This window comes from Podarcis muralis, chromosome 3, assembly GCF_964188315.1.
Source record: "Podarcis muralis chromosome 3, rPodMur119.hap1.1, whole genome shotgun sequence".
In the NCBI taxonomy this organism is placed as follows: Eukaryota; Metazoa; Chordata; class Lepidosauria; order Squamata; family Lacertidae; genus Podarcis; species Podarcis muralis.
Genome location: NC_135657.1, coordinates 50,019,657 through 50,041,650, shown reverse-complemented (window position 1 = coordinate 50,041,650; position 21,994 = coordinate 50,019,657). Strand labels below are relative to the sequence as shown.

Sequence of the window (21,994 nt, the reverse complement as noted above, 5' to 3'; positions counted from 1 at the left end):
TGTCAGCTAAAAAGAGAGAAGAAGGTAACGAAAAAGTCCCCTGGTTGTGTCTGCATCAAAATAAATTGAGAAGTTGTGAAAGGAAGCACATTGTTTGTTAGAAAGGGGAGCGTAAGCAAAAAAAGGTAGGAGATGAGCCACCTCTCTCAACATCTGCTCCTTAAAAGCCCATGCAACAGAAGAATCTGTTTCAGTATCCAAAACGGTAAGAGATACCAAGCTATGCCTACTGCGTGCAGTTTGCCACAGCACACCTGTTAATGGTGAGCGGTCTGTATGAGTCAGCCAAGCACAATAAAATAATCTTCCATTTTCACTTCTTCTTTGGATGAATTACTGAGACTTACATAAGGAATACAAACACATCTTTCTAAAATTAGAAAGGGAAGTGAAGTCTGTATTTTATATGCGAGTGCCCAATCTTGCAAGATTGGTGGGGAAGTTAGAATTGTTGGTGGATAGGGTGTTTATAAAAAGCAGTGTGAGGGGTGATCTCAAATTCTAATTTTGCACAGAGATTTGGACCTGTGGACTTTTTTCAATACCTGTATATGGTATACTAACAGAACATTGATGCTAGTGGCCACTTTGTGGGTTGCTGCCTAGCAGCATCACGAAAGAACTCATGATTACAGTTATTATTTACTTTATTGCAACTGTCTGAACACTTCAGAGCATGCATCTCTTCAAATACGAGATAAGTTTCTTTGAAGTTTCATATGCATAATATTGCATACATACAGAATATTAAAAGTGCAGAGCTAGTAGCCATACTAGTGATTTGTGCTTAGCATCAATATTAGATGGTTTTCTACCACCAACCAAACATATTAAAATAGAAAGCAGGATTGCTACTTTAATCCCACTTTTGACTTTCAAAACAGGTGTTATATTTCTTCAAAAAAAGCATCGTCAAACCTGCTTGACCAAATGTGAGAACAGGATGAAATGGCTATTTGTTTGTATGCTCCTCCACATAACTTGCTTATAGTGCATTCATCATGATTTGCCTGCACAAAGCTTGTATGGAGGTTATACAATGTGCACTCTTTAATGAATATTCATTCTGATTTGTTTGTAAGGAGGTTATGCATTTTCCTGTCATTCAATCCTTATCCCACACTTTTTAGTGCATTACCTTGTCCTTTTCCAACCTGCAAAAAAATCTCTCTCCTTCTTTGGAGGTTTTCAAACAGAGGTTGGATGGTCATCTCTCATGGATGCTTTAGCTGAGATTCCTGCATTGCAGAGGGTTGGACTAGATGACCCTTGGGGTTATCTTCTATGATTCTGAAACATTGTTTTAGGCGGCTGTATGAATTTGTACTGCTTTTCCCTCATGTTTACTAGAGCAGACAATAGCTTTTTCCTGAAATGTCAGAGTGAACAGTCATAACACATGCCATCTTCTCTGTACTGTATTCAGTACAGCTCAGGCATCTTTGAATTTTGTGCTTTAAAAATCTGTCCTAAAAGAAAGCCACTCAAATGATGGAAAAGAAAGTTTGGGAGTTTTTTATGTTTTATTTTCTCCATTTCATTTTGCACTGCACTCAGTTCTTTAATCAATACATCCTTACAACCCTGTGAGGATAGCAGCCCTATGTGGGCTGTAAGAGAGTGACTTACCTAAACATCCGATAACTCTTTCTACACCACAAACCTAATGAATATGCAGTATTGGGTGCCTATTATATTGCTATGCTATCATTTCTTCAGCACTCTGAGTGTACACTTATAACAACCCATTCATATAGGTTATTGATAAAACTTTACATATGTTGTGAACTGCCCTATGATCTCTAGATGAAGGGCGGTATGAAAATTTAATAAATAATAAATATGAGGAATCTGGGCAAGTAAAGGACTTTCACAAGGCCACTGAAGCTCAGACTGTGATTGGAATAGAATTCAAAGAAAGGTCTTCAAGGTCTCCTAAGGCAGGGATGGGGAACCTGTGGCCCTCCAGATGCTGTTAGAGTCCAACTCCTATCACACACACACCCCAGCCAGCATGACCAATAGTCAGGAATGATGGGAGTTGTATTCCAATGACATCTGGAGTACCCCAGGTTCCTCATTACTATCTTAAGAAGTCTTCATTACATGCCTTAACTCATCCTATACCTCTGAGATCTGGTCTTCTCATATTTTCTGCTTGCAGCATACCATAATCAGAATGATGATGGCAATGTATACATACATGTTCTATATAAGTTGTTTGTGTTTGACCGATTTCATTTACCGGTATGTGCCTTACTGAGAGCCATCATTCCAAGTACAGCATTTCTATGATATCTGTGTCTTCTATGGGCTTGTTTATATGCCTGGGAGCACCTGAGGTTGTGGCAGAGATTGTTGCTCAGGTAGGTTAAATCTAGGTTGTTTAGGAATCAGGTCAGCCTAGAGCCAGATTAGATGTGACAAAATCAGCACTGTGCATTTAAACAGAGAACTACCGGTATGTAAATCACACTAGAAAGAGTGACTAGAGGCCAAAAAGGTTTTGTGGGCAAGGAGTGCAAAATCCTATCCCTACCCCATAGGTCAGGGCACCAATACAGAAAAAATGGTCATGAAAAGAGAAAAGCACTTGAGAAAAGAGAGGGGCTGCAAGGCAATAAGCAACTGGCAACTGTGGAACATTTAGCTGCACTTACACTCCTCCTTTTGCTTTTAATATGGGATCCCCCACTCCCATCTTTCTATGTGGTTGGAACCAGAACCTAGAACCATACATGCATGCCACTGCAGTCAGGTTGTGTGTGAACCAGACACAATTTGTCTGCTGTTCATGAATGTCCCACTTCTTCAGAGAGTGGAAAGTATCAGAGGAGTAGGGGACACCCAGGTCTCAAAATTATAAAGCTAAAGTAATACAGTACAGTATAGCTTATTTAGAATGAGGTTTCTCATTTTGATAAACAAGAGTGACCTCTGCTGTCAGGTAAAGTTACTGCACAATTAGGTCACTGACTTTGCAAGCAAAAAATAGTTTCATTACAAAACTATATACCCACCCATTACAATCTAGTAATTTATATGGTTTTTTTAAACACTAAGAGTTTAAGAGTACTATTCTCCACAAAAATATAAGATGTGAAAACTGTCATGTTTGTCCTGAAATATCAGGTTACCATGCTGCTGAAAACAACTTGTGAGTAATGCTGTCAAGGTTGCAATCATATACTGTACAGTGGTACCTTGGTTTAAGAACAGCTTAGTTTATGAACAACTTGGATTAAGAACACTGCAAACCATGAAGTAGGTGTTTTGGTTTGTCAACTTTGCCTTGGAATAAGAACATGTTTCGCTTCCTGTTGAGTGTGTTCCATTTGTAAGTTGAGTCCCCCGCTGCAATGGGAAAGCACACCTTGGTTTAAGAATGCTTCGGTTTAAGAACGGACCTCCAGAACGGATTAAGTTCATAAGCCAAGGTACCACTGTATGCATTTACAAAAGCAGATGTAGATGTGTATAAGGTTGTACAATGAAACTCTGAAAAATCAATGTCAATTAATCTATCCCCAAAATTCATAGAATACATAATAAATAATCCAATTTCTCAAGTTACAAGAAAGGAGAGTCCAACTAAACATTCGGAAAAACTTTCTGACAGTAAGAGCTGTTTGGCAGGGGAACAGATTCCTTCCTTTGAGGTTTTTAAACGAAGTTGGATGCTAATCTGTCGTGGATGCTTTAGCTGATATTTCTGCATTTCAGGGGGTTGGACTAGATGGCCCTTGGCTCCCTTCCAACTCTCAGATTCTATTATTCTTACTTTTTCTTCTTCTGAGATATTTGCAATGCATTTTCCCTAATAAACAAAGAAGCAATTTACTTCATATAATTACATACATTAATTTAATATGCCTTCAGGCCTCATGGTGCCACCAAAACTCAAAAATAGTTCATAAATCAAATCTAGCAAGCCCCCAAGTACATTTTGAGCCCTGACTTCTATCCAACAAACTTGAATATTTTAATAATTTAAACCAAGATTGATTACAAACTATCCCTGCCTAGTTTGCATGACTGGCAGGAACAAGAAACGAAAGTTTGCCAACTTTGTGCATGCTCAATTGTTTGTTGCTGTAACCCTTCACTTTCCAGAGAAAACAAACAAGTCCTGTTTGCAAGGTTGCCCCCCCCCCCCTCTGAATGTGGCATACTTTTGAGTAAACATGAATAAGACCGCAGTGCTGGAAGACCGAGGGGCATACACTGAGGATGTGATGTACCATTCCTGATGCATCCAGGGTGAAAAAGACACTCATGATACCATGGGTATTTAATGAAGGAAGTCCATGCTTTTCCTGGCAGCTTGAGAAATCTTCATGTTGTAAAAGTGTCACAATTTCAAATATTTCTGTGCCTTTTAAATAAATGCCACTTGGTGGCAGTGCCGCTTACTTCATACGTGAGCTAAGCAATAAGTGAGGAACTAGTTTTCTACCTAGGCAGTAAATTTCCAAGCAGTCACAGTGTTCTCAGAGCTCACTTGCACCCAGAGGCACTGGCTGCAAAGAATGGTTGGACAGCAGAAGGCCTACCTCTGGATTCAGATGACCCCCACATAAAGTCAGGAGTACCCTACAGAGGAAAATCTGACAAGCAACTCTGAATAAAGAGATCATCCAAAAGGCTTTTTAAAATCCCAGCAGGCATTTTAATTGGAATTTGATTCTATACTATATCTTTAACTGATATTTATTTTTTTTGTACAGTGGTACCTCGGGTACCACTGCGGGAGCCACAGTGGAAGACTGCGGGAGGCAGTGGAAGACAGAAGTGCCTGGCGTGCTCTGGTCCATGGGGTCACAAAGAGTCGGACATGACTAAACGACTAAACAACAACAACCTCGGGTTAAGTACTTAATTCGTTCCGGAGGTCCATACTTAACCTGAAACTGTTCTTAACCTGAAGCACCACTTTAGCTAATGGGGCCTCCTGCTGCCCCCACACCGCCGGAGCCTGATTTCTGTTCTTATCCTGAAGCAAAGTTCTTAACCTGAAGCACTATTTCTGGGTTAGGGGAGTCTGTAACCTGAAGCGTATGTAACCTGAAGAATATGTAATCTGAGGTTACCACTGTACTGTATCCTTGCAAACCACATAGAGAGTATTGTAGTTAAGTGGTATGTAAATTGTTTAAATAAAATTAAATAATAAAGAGAGGCATGGGGCTTTTTATGAGACGTTGGTTCTTTTTTTCAAGAGTTGGGAATCCATGATTCAATTTACAGAGTTAGAAATATTCCTTCCTCTCCCTCTATTGTCTTCCCATATTGAATTTCAGATTATGTACATTCATTGGAACGGGAACCTCAAGTTTTGTCGGGCTCAGCTCCAGGTTTGGGCTGCCTTTCGTGGCCTGGTACCAGCACTGACTGCCCTCCAGTGCCCATGAACACTTCCGCCTGCCTGTCAGCAAAAGTGCTGCAGCTGCCAGTTCTTCCCTATCCCTTGCAAGCAAGGAAACTTACGCCGTGGTACTTCTTGGACAAGAAGTCAAGCAGCTACTCAGTTCTGAATGGCATCTGGTGAATTTTATTTCCAGCAGCGTTGCCAACCGGAGCCACTTGGCTGTTCGGTTTCTGTGATTCGACAAAGGGTGACGCAACTGTCAGCAGGCTGCATTTCAGCTGGGGAGATATGTGTGTCCATCCCTGATCAAGGATTGTGGCTGCAGAGGTTCAACATGTGAATATTCTTACCTTTAACAAAAGGCCTTCAGCCCACAGACACACAACCTTTATGTTTTAATCATAAAGGCATACAATTAGCAAGAAGTAAGAATCCTCACAAAGAAACAGAAAGAAGCATTCAGCTTCTTTTGTATTCTCTGACTTTTCAGTTGTCAGTGTAAGGAAGGTCCATCAATAAAACATCAGGAAGACGTTTCTGACAGTAAGGTAAGGTTACCAGACGTCCCCATTTCCCGGGGACAGTCCCTGGATTTACAAATCAGTCCCCTGACAAAATTCATTGAAGTTGAAAAATGTTCCCGGATTCATTGAAAAAAATCTGGTAACCTTACAGTAAGGGATGTTTGACAGTGGAACGGACTCCCTCAGGAGGTTGTGAGCTCTCCTTCACTGGAGGTTTTTAAGTAGAGGTTGGATAGCCATCTGTCATGGATGCCATCCTGTCATGGATTTAGCTAAGATTCCTGCATTGCAGGGGTTGGACTAGAAGACACTTGGGGTCCCTTCCAACTCCATGATTCTATCATTCAATTACAGTGTCACTCTCACGGATAACATAATTATTCCTGCTCTGAAACAAGTTCTGGAGCTGTATTCCTCAGGGTTCTCCCTCCACTACACCACTATCAAGTGCTGATGCCAGGCCTACTTTTATTGTTACTCTATAAAACACTGTGCACATTGGGGACAGAGCATCCTGGAAGTGCCACCTTCCCCTGCCCTGCCGCCGCCATACCTGCCACCTTCGCTTCTCCACCGACCAATTTCAGGCAGGATCTCTACAATGTTTTTGGATGCAATTTCACCCAAAGTAAGTGCCAATACCGCTGCCACTTCTGCACCAGTGGTGAAGGAGGTGGTGTGACTGCGGGGCTCCTGCCTTAGGGGCTTCTGCCACCTGAGGCAGCTGCCTCAGTCTGCCTAATGGCTGAGCTGGCTCTGGTGCACATTAATAGTTGTTGTCATTGAAGCTTAATTGTCTCACTTTAGTCATTAATTCTTAATTGACTGACTTTGCTTTCCTGGCATTGGATTGGATGCATACAGGACTCATGTTTAGAGTAAGGTTACCAGATTTTTTTCCAGTGAATCTGGGGACACTTTTCAACTTCTATTGATTTTGTATGGGGACTGATTTGTAAATCCGGGGACTGTCCCCGGGAAACGGGGACGTCTGGTAACCTTAGTTTAGAGTGCACCTACTGAAATCAGTAGGACTTAAATTAGTCATGATGACTCATGTAAGTCCTGTTGATTTTAACGATTCCAACTCAAAGCATGATTTAATTTGGATCGACCCCTTTGATTTTAATTGCAGCAACTTCCTTATTTAAACATATATAACAAACATTTCATCAAGCCCAGAATGTGACAGTGTCATGCAAGGCAAAACATTAAACAAAGAAAAATGCTTTAACTACAGTACCTCATCAATAATCCCAGAAAGGGATCTTTGTGCCTTTTAATCAATAATCCCAGAAAGGGAGCTTTGTGCCTTTTAATCAATAATCCCAGAAAGGGAGCTTTGTGCCTTTTAATGCACTGCCAGATGATTCACTGTTGTGTTTGACTAGATCTATGGAAAGTGATATTCTTTGCATGTTCATTTTCTTGTTATTACTTGTTTCCTGCAGTTCTTTTTCAGTTGTTAGGCAATTACATTGTTACTTCAAAAAAATCATAGAACTGTAGAGTTGGAAGGGACCTGGAGGGTCATCTAGTCCAAGAAAAATACAGAAATCATTTGAGCTTTTTGTTTGTTTCCAAAATCTATAATCTATGGATTTGCATTTTAAGTAAATCTTTCCTCATAGTTTATAGAACTGAAATAGCTTCCTAGCACTTATTTATTTATAAAAATACGTTTCGACGAGCGTTTCGGCTTCCAAATGCCGACAACCTGGAAGTGAATGCTTCCATTTTCGAATGCACCTCGGAAGTTAAACGGCTTATGAGGCATGTTTCTCCATTTTTTCAATGGATTTTGCCGACCGGCAATTGCGCCTTGGTTGTTGAACGTTTCAGAAGTTGAATGGTCTTCCAGAACGGATTACGTTCGACAACTGAGGTTCCACTGTATACTGCTATTTTATAAAATATATCAAAGTGGTTCACAACAAAAGCAAACATAAAATAAGGCAGTAAAAACCATACAGTAAAAAACAGACATCAATTAATCATTGTGGAAAGATGCATTCTTATTTGCCTGGTGGAGTCGAAAAGTTGTCAGCGGGCATTTAAATGTTGAAACAGAAGGTTGCAACTCTGAGTGGCTTGAGTTGCACTTTTATCCTTATAAGCATGTTCGGCGTAACACGACTCCCATTGAAATTAATGGAACTTGGGGGTCAGAATAACATTAGAGCCCCAACATAGAGGCTGCTGAAAATCACTAACCCTTGGTTATGCTCCATATGCCTATATTGGAAGCAACTTACTCTAAGTATTATTTATGTGTGTGTTTATACACAAATTTTGGCAAGAGGGTTTGGGGTTTTTTTTGGCGGTGGCAGTGGTGGGGTGGGGGTGAGGCATGACTGCAGGAAATGCGGTGACTGGGGGTGGCGGCAGGAGACAGCACATTCCTCTTTCATGAAATGGGACAGGCTGCCCCTGGAGGTAAGCATCAGGATCTAAACTACACATTTGAAAAATATGTTCACAATTGGTGTATAGAATCATAGAATCGTAGAATTGGAAGGGATCCTAAGGGTCATCTAATCCAACGCCCCACGATGCAGGAATCCTGCCACAGCCATCCCTGGCTGGGCTCAAACCACCAATCGTCCAGTTAACATACAGACCCACTGCACCACTGCAATTGCTTTAACAAGAGGGTGGTTTTTTTTATCGGGTTGTTATTTTTGTTTTGATTTTATGTATTCGATATTTTATGTGAACTGCCCTGAGACCTTTGGGTATAGGGCGGTACAGAAAATAAATAAATAAATAAAATGCATGCATGAATGAAAATAGACCCAAGGAAATTAAAATAGAAAAGCTTCACAAAATTCAATTTCAAGAACAAATTAGTGTTGATAAGCTGTAATAATTTAGTTAAACTTCAAACCTTTTATGTAACTCAAGCTGAAAAGTAAACTGAGAACATTATTAATCTCATCCTAAAAGCTTCAAATGTTATTTCCTTTGGCACATAAAAATAGAGACAGTGTAATTTTTATATTGTAAGTGCAACTTTATACTGTATGTAAACATTACCAGTTTATGTCAATTATTTAAAAATACTCTGAATTCCAGCTACAATGTTTAGTCCCTCAGTTTGTTAGATAATTGAGACCTGCAACAAAATGTCTATTCTCTTCACCCCTAACATGAATGTTCCTGTTCAGGGTTCTAGCTAGTCACCCATGCCCTCCTCAATTATAGTATATGCCAGGGTTTCCCAAACTTGATTCTCCAACTGTTTTTGGACTTCAACTCCCATCATCCCTAGCTAGCTGGACCAGTGGTCAGGGATGATGGGAACTGTAGTCCAACAACAGCTGGGGAAAGTTTGGGAAATCTTGCTATAAGCTATAGCTATAGGCATGGGGGACCTTTGGCCCACCAGATGTTGCTGAACTATGACTACCATCAGCTCTGGTCATTGTCCATGCTTACTGGGGTGACAAGAGTTGTAGTTCAGCAACATCTGGAGGGCCAAAGGTTCCCCACACCTGTTTTAATGCAATGAAGCAGGGCTTTCCATACCCACACCCAATTTTCTTTTCCAACTGTTCCTTAACATTATGCAGATACTGACTATGTTCAATCCTCTTCGCATTTTTTAAAAAATCTCCTCCTACAAACTTTAGGGCTCCCTAGAGGATGTGAATACTCCCTCTTGTTTTGGCTCCAGTTCTACTGGCAATCACAGTGTTCATTATTAGTTCAATAATAGAGGGAGTGCAGCTGTAGCGTGGATTTAAAAAGTGCTCCAAGGTAATTTAAAAATGCATTGCCAATTTTAAAAGTACCCCAGTCAATGCAGATGGCAAGCACTATCTTACTTATTTATTTTGTGTGCGTTTATAATCCACACTTTCATAAAAATATATCAAGGCACTATGCAGCACAAAAGAATAAAATCAGCAAAAAGCATCCATAAAAATAACATTTTAAAAAATCAATAAATTATCAATAAATAGAGAACAACCATATTGCAAACGCCTGCCTAAACAATACAGTTTTCAAAAGGCATCTGAAAGAAGCGAGAGATCTTAGAAGAAACATTCTCTACTGTAGAGCTTTTTAAACTGTGTGTCGCGACGCGTTAATGTGTCGGCTGCAGTGTGTAGGTATGTCACAGGAACACTCCCTGCGCTCCTGGAAAGGGGTTAGTTTAATCTCCAGTTTGCTAGTAAAACCGAATTCTGTGTCACAAAATGATGCATGTCTAAAAAGTGTGTCACCAATGTGAGAAGTTTGGGAAGTTCTGCTCTACTGGGTGAGAAAGAATGGATACCTGCTATGACAAAAATGCACTTCATATAAAACAAAGACAATATAAATTAAAAAAAGTTTTCTTTCTTTTGGATGACGTTCACATGTGTTGCAGTTGTCTTCCTCATATGCACATGTTAGCAGATTTAGTTAACTAAACTTCATAGGTGGTATCCAACAAAGTAGTTCCATTACCACAAGGGACTTTGCCTGCACACCAGAACTTCCCCTCCCTCTCCTCTCCTCATGCCTCATCTGTCTTGGGGCTTCTCCCAATCCTCTGGAGATTTGTGGAGGGTGTGGGGGTGCACAAGGAGAGGGAAGGGAGAGAAATCTACACTGTGCAAACATAAATCCTTGTGCCAACGGAACTTCTGTTAGCCCCCTATGATAAACTAAGGTATGTAACTTCTTGTTGTTGTTGTTGTTTAGTCGTTTAGTTGTGTCCGACTCTTCGTGAACCCATGGACCAGAGCACGCCAGGCACTTCTGTCTTCCACTGCCTCCCACAGTTTGGTCAAACTCATGCTGGTAGCCTCGAGAACACTATCCAACCATCTCATCCTCTAACGTTCCCTTCTCCTTGTGCCCTCCATCTTTCCCAACATCAGGGTCTTTTCCAGGTCTGTAACTAGGTAATTGCTTTAGTTTTATAAGACTTTCCAGAGTTCAGTATTTGTAAGATACATAAACTGAATTCACACATAATATGAAAACATGAGGGGGGGGGTTAATGTCTGAACTTGAGTTAAAAATCACAGGCTCATGTTAAGTGTGGTCTGCTGAATTCAGAGGCTGCTGGCAAACTAGTTAAGGACATTGCTGTGCCTCCAGAGGCTGCTGTGCTACAGGAAATGGAACTTGCTCCATGTCAAGATCTTGCAAAGGTGTGGACATGAAGGCATGGCATTGGATAAGTACTTAATGCCTAACTAAATTAAGAAGTGTCTAACCTTGGTTTAGGAGGGGTCCAGAAGTAAGCTTCATGATCTAAAAAGAGAAGATGGGCATAAGTATCTAGCAAGCCTCTCAGTCAGTGGAAATGTATTAGTCGTGGTTGGCAGGAGAAAGATTGGACGGTGGCTTTGGTGGTTTTGGATGGGCTTAGAATCTTAAGAGAGTTATGTCCCACTTTGACCAGCAAAGGAACCTCCACTGATAGGTACTAACATTGTTCACTACATTGGTGGGCTTTGGACTAAAAAGTGGTATATAAATAAACCGTACCATACCAGATATGTATGTGAATATGGTTCAATCTAGAATTATTTTACACTGAAACTCAAGAGTTTACACTGATTCCCAGAAGTGCATATGTCACAAGCAAGATGTGCAATAAATTCACATTTAGTTGAAGTCAATTAGATTAATGTGCATAGGCAACAGTATAGACAGCTCTATCATGTCAAATCAAGGTAATCAAGTCTCAGCAGCATAGCCCCAATGGAGAACTGAGTAGAAATGTCAGCAGCTGACATTATAATGGAAGGGAACATAGGTCAGTAGATGCTTAATATATCCTGACCAATATCAGTTGTTTGAAATGAGCCTGGGGTGGGGGAGGAAAACAGACTGATTATAGGTCACCACCTCTTCTCATCTATGTAATCATTAAAGTTGTTTTAAAATATCAGTATCAAATTATGATTAAATAGGGCAGACATTTGTTGTTCTAGGTTTCCTTAGCTTGTAAATGGAAAATGCCTAAGTGTTCTACAAGGACACTTCTAGGGTTGATTTGAGTTTAGTATATTCCACAAGCAGAGAATTGTTTTGAATAGATTATTGTTGGCATGACAACAGAAACAAGAAGGAAAAGCATGTGTCTTTATTCATAAGGATGGAATGTTTTTCATGACATATATTGCCTGACCTGTTTTGTATTTCCTCTAATTAAACATTAACCTAAAACACCTGTAGATTAAATGCATACTGTGAAGGTTTTGATTGCTGATTTGTTTTTTTAAGCAATTGCTGCATCTCTCATTACGACCCCACTTTTTAGCTGTACTGTAGTAGTCTTGTGCAGATAGCCAGTCCAAATAAAAAAGAATGCTTGTCATTCTGGTCTGTTTTCATGAAGGCTTTGGTGACCAGTTATGCATCACCAAAAAAAGAGGACATGTTTGAATTCTTTAAGAGTTCTTGGATAGATGCCCTAATGATTTGCCCATTATTGGTTTCTTTAAAAAGGCTAGAACTTATCATCACTATCTTATGAGGGGCACTATTTATATAGTAATATGCATTGCTTCACTTACTTCAAAATGTGGTAAGCCAGCCCTGCTGCATTTGGGGGCCATCTGGCTTATTTGCCTGCCCCAAAGTCTTGCGTTGATGGCACTACTAGCTGTAATCATACACACATTCACCTGGCAGTAACCCCCACTAAACTCAATGGGACTTAATTGCTGAGTAGAGAGATGCACAGGGCTGAGCTGAAAGAGGTTCTCTGCATTTTGAAACCTCGAAACCTTTATTAATGTGTAATATTTCAGATGTTGCCTTTCCAAAATAAAAGTGTACAACAGGCAGCTTACTTTTTTTTAAAGCACCCTAGAATTAATATCAGCATAATAGCTTAACACTCAGAATAGACAAAAATAAGACATTTAAAAACCTTGAGTAGCAGAGAACATCCTTTATCTGCCTCACCAAAGGCTATGTGAAAGACTAATGCTTTTAAGTGCCACCTGAAACTCATCAGAGAGGAATATATTTTGAAAGAGAGTTTTGTAATTTGAATTTGGTATGTAAACTAATGCAAACCATGATCTGCATAATTTATTCCAAGTACCAAAAGTGCATTTCTGACTGGAGTGGAGATTACTGCCAGCCTTGATGAAAGTTCATATATTATTGGCGTACTACAAAAATATGTATTCAGAAAACATCCAAATGAAGAAAATGCATTATTTATCAATGCTGATTCATTCTTAATGTCCAGTAATCACTTCTTAACCTTCTTACTTTATGAAGTCTTATTTGAATGAAGCCAAGCAGCACTGTGACTCATGGTTCTAACAGGTAGACAGAGCCTCACAAACCTTTCACAGCAGGCTATTGAATGGTCCATTGTTAATGATGAAGTGCTGGACAATTCATAGGATGCAACAGAGGCAGGTAGATATATTTTCTTTGTAGCAACACTGCCACAGGTTAGGCATGGCTGTGTGCTTGTACCTCTTGTGCCACTTGTACTCTAGTCATTAACTGGCCTGTTTCATCGCTTGGAGCTCCTCAGAAACCCAATGAACTTCTCAGACTCTCTGAGGATTCAAGTCAATGGCCCTTTCCATCATACTATTCCACAGTAAAACTAGGGCTTCAACAGAAGCATCTGTCATACTGCCTGGAAAGTCCCCCCCCCCCCCCCGAGTGCTCAAAAATCCTTCAGCTTAACTGTTCTCCCTCCCCTGCAGGGTGTGCAAGTCACACCCAAACCAAACCAAACCAAACTTCACCAAGAAGTGATCTGTGCATACCAATGGATTACACCCCCACACACCCCAGAACCAACATATCCTTCCCAATCCCCTGTGTAACAAAAACCAGATCTAGGGTATGACCTGCATTATGCATTGGATGTATGGTGTACTGAGAAAGCCCCACACAACCATGAAGTCCTGCGCTGGACAGGCAAAGCAGGATTGCATGGATACTGAAGATGTTCAGCACTTATGTCCTGCGATTATCCAATGCCACACCAGAGACCCCCTCCACTAGCATAGTCAAGGAAGTAGCTGGGCTGCAGGGGGGCCAGTGTACCAACGAGATCCTTTTTTGGTCTCTGCCCAGAGCCAAGTACAAAACCCTCAAGTCCAGCTCCCTGATGAATTCACGATCCTGGCTAGAGACTTCGCTCACATATACATGTTTCCTCAATAGAAATCCCCAAGATTTCTAAAAACATAACCAGTGCTAAGCATCTTCAGTATTTTATTTTATTTTTAATGAAGTGGGCATAACAAATGGAATTACCTCATTTGTAGACTCATCCAAGCCCTCATCCAGGCTGGCATCTTCTGCTGCCGGCTGGTAATTAAAAAGAGAGAAGAGAAATGTTATGAAGACACTGTAAATCTGAGAAACCATTAAACTGCACATCAAATACATAAATTGTTCTTTTTTTAAACAACCCCCCCCCCCCAGCTATCGTAACATTATTGCATATAAGGGGATTTATTTCATTCAGTGGCTAAAAACAACACAGAATCGGTGAGTGATCATAGCAATATTATTTTATCTGTCATGTTTTTATCTTGCCCTTCTTCAAAACGGTATCCTTGTGAGGTAGATTAGGATAAGAGCCAATAACTGGTTCATGGTTCATAAGAAGACCCTGCTGAAGAAGACTGAATCAAAGGCCTGTCAGTGCCTAACATGGTGATGACAGAATAAATGATGCAAGGAAGGAACTGCAGCCCAAGATAAAAAAGAGGTAGTAAGGGAGCACTTGGCTACTTTAAATGAATTCAGATCTCCAAGGCCTGATGAGCTGCACTCAAGGGTACTAAAGGAGCTTGCAGATGTAATCTCAGGGCATCTTTCTATAATCTTTGAGAATTCTTGGAGAACAGGTGAGGTCCCTGTGGACTGGAGGCAGGCAAATGTTGTTTCCATCTTCAAAATGGGGGGGGGGGGGAGATCCAGGTAATTACTGACTGGTCAGCTGGATGTCTATTCCAAGAAAAGTCCTAGAACAGATAATTAAACAGTGGGTCTGTAAGTCCTTAGAAAAACATGCCTTGATTACTAATACGCAGCATAGGTTTCTAAAAAGTAAGTCATGCCATACAAATCTCATTTCTTTTTTTGATAGCTTTACTAGCCTGCTGGATCAGGGGAATGCTGTGGACATATTGCATCTTGATTTCAGTAAGGCTTTTGACAAAGTGCCCCATGGTATTCTTGTGAAGAAGCTGGTAAAATGTGGACTAGACAGGATAACTGTTAGGTGGATTTGTAACTGGTTGACTGACTGAACACAAAGAATACTCACTAATGGTTCCTAGTCAACCTGAGGAAAAGTGATAAGTGGGGTGCCACAGGGTTTTGTCCCAGGCCTATTGTTGTTCAACTTCTTTATAAACAACTTGGATGAAGATATTGAGGGGATGCTCATCGAATCTGCATATGACACCAAACTGGTAGGGGTATCCAATGCCAGAGGAGACAGAATCAGGATTCAAGATGACCTTGCAGATTGAAGAACTAACAAAATGAATTTCAATAGGGACAAATATCAGGTTCAACACTTAGGCAGGAAATACCAGCTGCCAAATATAAGATGGGAAACGCCTGGCTTTCCAGTAGTGCATGTGAAAAGTATCTAGAGGTCTTAGTATCAACTGTGCGATTCAGCACCAAAAGAAAAGCTTTGTGATGGTAAGAGCTGTTTGACAGACCTCAGGACATTGTGGACTCTCCTTCCTTAGGGGTTTTAAAGCAGAGGTTGGATAGTAATCTGTCATGTATGATCTAGCTGAGATTCCTGCATTGCAAGAGCTTGGACTAGATTCCCTCAGGGTCCCTTTCAACTCTACAATTCTATGAAAGTGCCATCAAGGGATGACCTGATAACTGTGATCTATGACCTGGGTTCTCTAGACTGAATTATTGCAATGCACAGTTTGTGGGGCTTCCCCTGAATATGACTGGAGGCACAACTAGTGCAAAATGCAGCTGCCAGACTGCAGACTAGCACAGCTAGCAGGACTTATATTACACTAGTTCTGCTAGAACTGCACTGGTAGCCTATTTGTTTTCAGGGACAAGTTAAGGTACTGACATACTGTATAAATAGCTTGGGTCGCAAAATACCTGAAAGATCACCTCATTCTTTATAAACCAGCCTGGAAATAAACATTGGCAAAGGAGACCTCATTGGAAATACCAGTGCCCTCAGAGGTCTATGGGATGGCACCATGTAAGACAGGGTTGCCATATTTCAAAAAGTAAAAACCAGGACACCCCTAAAAATGCGATTTTTCGATTGACTTGCCTAAGATCCAGGACAAAGTGCTACCTTTTGGAAATTCCCCCTAGACATCAATTCCACCTTTGAAATTCCAGTAATGTCTGGGAAGATCCAGACATTTGGTAGCCCCATGTCTTCTCAGTGGCCCCCAGACCCAAGAAGCTTTGGGCATAGTTTTTTATCCAGACTTTTAAAAACATCTGATTACCGTTCATCCTTTTTTAATAGCTTTACTGGCTGCACTGTTGTTTTAGTGATTCGTTATTTGTGTATTTGGTGTATTTTACTGTTGTACTGTTTTAATACAGTGTAATCCACACTAGGATCATTTGTGAAGGGTGGGTAATGAATGTATGGAATAATTAATGAATTAGCTAACATTAGTGGAGTGTACACTTTTTGTAGGGGTTGGGATACGTGCACAATCTTTGCCTCCTGGATATGGTATGATATTGCATCTACACCTGTTTCTTTTGTAAGAACAGTATAAAGTACTCAATAGAAGTTTGTTTTTATGTGCATGAGCCTGTAATTTATGCATTTATTTAAGAAAATATTCCAATTAAGTCAAAGGAAGATAAGATATAAAAATAAAGAGAAAGCAGCATGCGTGAAAAGATACAAAGGGTACTTCCAAATGGGTATTTTTTGTGGGGTGGGCATTCTGTGTACATGCACGTTTTTTGCAGCATCCATCCACAAAACACTGTTGTCAAAATGCCAACTCATGTTTTCACCCACATGTAATTCAGACCTACCCTTTCCAGTGAAAATCCAATAAATAAATAAACCAAACTGTTTACCAATGATCAATTTGTAATATCTCAACAACCTATTTACAGTGCTAAACCCCTGTATGTAAACATCCAAAGGTCTTAAAACATGTTTACTGTGAAGTCTCATCCCTTTTTGGTGGGAATCGCTTCCTAAGTAAGCATGCTTATGTCTGAATAATTACGGGGGGGGGGGTATGCAAAAGTATGGGTGAATAATCGAGAACAGACTTGTTCAATTAACATTACAAGATTATGAATAATCTTGTTGACTTGAAATCAAGACAGACTGTATTTTGTAAAGCTGGAAAACAACAAAATCTTTCTCTGAGGGAGAACATAAAACACAACCAGTTTTGAGCATAGCTCATACCATTTGGGCTAGGGTTTTAAAAGGACAAACCTCCCAAATGCCACATCTGTTGCTTAGGTATAGCTCATTAGAAGGTATTATACCATATGAATAATGGTAGAAGCTGAATTCTGATGTTAAAATTAATACCCCATTCATGTCTCATTCTTGCCTGTAAAACAGGACTGCAGATTTCCTTGATCATGCAGTACACACAACAACACTATACCCCCAAAGTTCTATATTTGTGGACATTCTTGACCCAACAATCGAATCCAATATCTCACTAGGGATATTAGGACTAGGGATGCTACATTTGATTAATGAATTAGATTAACAGATTAAACCTTTTTTTGATTGGCTTTAAATCTAGTATTTTAATGTTAGTACTGAAAAAAAATTGTAAACAGCCATGCATCATCATGTAGTGCCAGCAGGTGTCATGCACCATTTTAGAAGAGGTGTAACTACCTTAATGTTTTTGAGTCAGAGATGGTGATTTAAAATAAATAAGATGAAGCAGAATGAAAAATGGCACCCACCAACATTGTGTGGTGGTGATCACTGTCCCAGCCAAAGAACCTTGAAGTCCACAGACACCCATAAACCAGTTCCTTTGAAACCCTATAAAAGCTAAATGGCACTGCTTTGTGTATCTGATATTCACAAGATACTGAAGGCTTGTTAACATTATTTTAAAAATGGTTTTTTTCCTGCCCAATTATTGTTTGCTTTATTTTCATACATGTTTTAATGCTGTGGTGACAAGGCTACTTCAACCATTCAACGTATGAATGACTGAAGCAGAAAAAAATAATCTGAAATAGTCAGGCTGTCGTCCTGTATTCTCTACAGTGTTACCATCACATTCCACTGAACTGCTGTAGAGTATGAATATTGTGGTCTTGAGATCACTTGCTCAGTCAGAATCTCACTACAGTTGTGCTGTGCACAATTGCTTTATACATCAAACAGTGACATCTACAAGCTTAAGGTTAGTTGGTAAAGTCCTCTATGACTGCTACCAGAATAAGAGGGATGCGAAATTTATATTCATCCACCTCTCTTCCAGAACATTTTAGCTAGTATATCTGCCTGCAGAAACACAGTAAAGATGCTGTAGCATAGCCAACTTGTTACCTATGATAAAAGGCACTTATTGTAAGTTCAGGTATCAGATGCAGCCCCAATATTATTAATCTGTTGCACTGTTAGGTGTTAATATGCATCCCATTTAAAAAGCATTCTGTGATAAGGAACTTTCAGGTCATCAAAGTAGCTTTGTGTGATGCTGATAGCTCAGAGAAACAGGTAATTTCATATAAATTACTGAACAGTGTCATGAGGACATGCAACTGAATGTATTGCATTTTGACAGAGAGGCAGCAATGAAGTGCAGTCTCCCAAACAAGTGGCATAAAAAGAGAACCAATCACTAGTTTCTTCCTTTGTGTGTGGAGGGTGACAGAAGGCAACACACACACTTGTTGAAGAAGGAAATTAAACTATCAAGTCTGGATATTTACTGTTCACTGTTATTTACTTTTAAGGAAGAGGGTCGATCACAACTCTATGTAATTCTGAGGGCACATATGCATGGCAACTGTCCATGCACCTGTTAGTGGTGCTACACAACAAAAGGAAAAGATGCAAACTGTCCCAGACTCCCAGTACAGGCAACTTTACACCAAACAGAAACCTTGCTATCCTATGAGTTGCTCAGTCCTAACTAAGGCAAGGGCCATCTCTTTGTGGTCGCAGGGAAAGGCAAGCCCCTACACAAAAAGGGAACGTAGAGGAACAATATGCAGCTGTCTCTGGTGCTGGATGAACACAAGGCACCAACTTTGTGAATCGCACACGTAGGGCTGGTCTCCGAGGACTAATGCAGAAATCCTGCGAAGCTGAAGCTGCCTGCCTGCACTGCAGAGGCCAGAAGCTCGCAAACAGCGCGTGCCAGTTCCTTAAATCTGAGCCGCTTCTTGCATGTGCCTGTGAACAACTAGTCACAAGGCTCCCTTCCTTCCTCCCCTTCCCATTCTCGAAGTGTATCAACAAGTGGCTCTGCATACGTCACGCAGAGAGTGGGGGGGAGAATAGATACACATCTTTAAAGTCCAACTGACCAGACAGGTGTTCACTCTTTCCCCTTGGGCTCGGATAAGTCTCCCCCCCCCCACACACACAAATAAGTTCCCTCAAAGAGAGAAACCAGCTTCCTAAGCGTCCCTGACCCCATTTTGCTCCTGCATGCAAGGCGCTCGGGAGCTGCCGCGCGCTGCCTTAGGCTGCTCACCTCCGTTTCCATAGGCTCCACTTCCACTTCTATCTTTTTCCATAGCTCCAGCAAATGGGCAATTGGCATCTCTGAGGACTTTTCTCTTGTCTGCAAGGGAGAGAGCGCGCTGGAGGAGTTTTGACGAGAAGGGAAGCAGAAGCAAAGGCGGGAAGGAAGATAGCCCGCTCCCGAAGAAGAGAGGAGTCCCGAGGGAAGGCGCCTCTCCACTTGAGGGCGCCTGGCGGCGGGGCGGGAGCGGGAGCGCGGGCTCTCCAAGCAATGGCTTCTGGAACAGCCACTAAGCTGCCCGGGGAGAGTCTGTGAGGAGCTGCCGCTGCTTCTGCTTCACAGCGCTCGTCTGAAAGAGAAGCGGGCGGCGGCGGCGGGGGGGGGGCGGTAATTACAGCCCTGCGCTGCAAATTGACTTTGTTGGCAGGAGAACAGCTTCCTTAGCAGCATTTCAACTCCACTACGTTTTACCTCAGTCTTTCTCTCCTCCCTCAACCCACCGTTACGTGTGTGTTTTCCCTCCCAATTCGTTCTCGCACAAAAAAGCGGGTGAAAGTTGAGCCTGAGGAGACGGCCGCGCGAAGCGGAGGCTGCTATAGCAACTGCTGCATCCGCCGCACCGGGCTGCAGGGAGGCGTCGCGCGGGGCCTCTGCTTCCCGCCCCGAGGAAGGCGGAAGGGCCGAGCCGGGAGCCCCTTCCCTGCCTGCCGCAGGGCTGACTGCGGAGAGGGAAGAAGGGGGCGAGAGGGGCGGACAGGGGAAGAGAGGGAAGGGGAGCTCGCTTCAAATGTGTCAGGGCGAGGGAGGCAGACAAAAGCCTCCGTGCATTTGCAGGAGAGCTAGATAAAAAGGAGTGGGGAGGGAGAAGCAGCCCAAACACGAAACAGTCTGTCGACTCCAGACTAAACAGTGATTCCCTCAGCTTCTATCCTTTTGCAGAGGTGGGAGAGAGCCGTGTGGTGTGTTATTATTTCCCTGTTCTGGCAATACCCATAGGCAAGCCCTACATCCTTGGAGAGTGAGATCAGCAAACAGCTATATCGGATGGTCTGCTTATTTCTCATCTTCCCCATCTTATTTGCCATATTCTCTATTATTATATTGATGATGATGGTGATGATGATGATGATAACAATGATTTTATTATTTGTACCCCACCCATCTGAGTTGCCTCAGCCACTCTGGGAGTCTATGCACTCTTCTCAAGGCCATTCCTATATCTATCTATCTATCTATCTATCTATCTATCTATCTATACCTCTAGTTTCCCTTCAATTACCGTATACTCACGCTAGTGATGCTACAGTGCCAACAGTATCCAATCCCCATGCATCAGTGGGGACCATCACTGCATGGAGAGAAACGGACTTTGTGCTCCACTTTAATAAGAAATGGAGTGAAAAATGCAGCCCAGCACTAGAGAGGGGGAGAACGCAAACCTTCAGTAATGGAACAGAAATGTGACCTGCAGCCGGGTGCAGATGATTTAAAGGACAGGGCACCATGCCCACCCAAACTGTCTGAGCCAGCAGTATTACAGGGGGATGTATTCTACACCATTTGTACTATAGACCAAAATATGGCATATATCAACATTTATGCAAGATTGCATGAAGTTGCCGTAAATACCAATTCCAGTGTCACTAGAGTTCAATCAAAGGGTCTGCCAAATGTTATCAGTTGCGTCTTTGTAGATCATTGTTGCTAAAAGAACCTGAACAACACGTTTTTAAATGATCGAACCTTGTTGGCCTATCTCTTTGCAATAGAATTAACACAGATGTCTGCTGTGCAGTTGTGAACACCTCCCGTGCTTTTTAACGAAGCCGAAAAAGGTTTCTAACATCTAAATAACTTATAAGGTGAAATGGGGCGGGGGGGGGCGGGGAGAGAACCACCAAGTTTGCTGAGCTCATGATAAAAATCCTTAGTGCTTCATAAACACTTGGAATGCACTGCAGCAGTACCTCCAATCAAGTTGTTAAAAGATGAGGACAAAACAACTGCAAGGCAATTACCAATTCTTCACTTATTCTTCAGTAATAACAGTTCTAGGACAAATTAGCAATCGTTTCCCAAGGGCACTGAAACACCAGTTGTTTTATTTAGCAAATATTTTGTTGCTTCTCTATGCCTAATGAAAAATGTCTCATTTTCTTCCACTTAAATCCTGCCTTTCTTCCATCATGCGACCCTAGAGCCTACCTGCGATTCCTTGATGGTCTCCCATCTTGCCAAGTAAAACCTGATTAACTTCAGCTAGGTGGTGACTGCACGTGCCTTTCAGATCTTACACTGGGATCAGTTTTATATGGATAAAATAGAGAAGTTAATCTATTCTTGGTAACTGGCTCAGAGTACAGTGGAAATTGTTTCTGGATATTGAAAGGGCAGTTTCAGATGTCTGTTTAGCCACAAGTACGGTATACTTGGATGCCAGAATTTGTGCA

General features: G+C 41.4%; 1 protein-coding gene across 1 annotated transcript in view; it reads right to left on the bottom strand.

Moving 5' to 3' along the window:
• The window catches only part of RPS6KA2 (ribosomal protein S6 kinase A2), a 172,564-nt gene extending 152,306 nt beyond the window's left edge, over positions 1–20,258 (bottom strand). The window contains exons 1-2 of the mRNA XM_077925835.1: positions 19,554–20,258; positions 14,134–14,187 (exon numbers count right to left, since the gene is read on the bottom strand). Coding sequence (XP_077781961.1) covers positions 14,134–14,187; positions 19,554–19,622 — 123 coding nt within the window. The 5' untranslated portion in view covers positions 19,623–20,258. The remainder of the gene's footprint in view (positions 1–14,133; positions 14,188–19,553) is intronic.
• Positions 20,259–21,994: the final 1,736 nt, after the last annotated feature.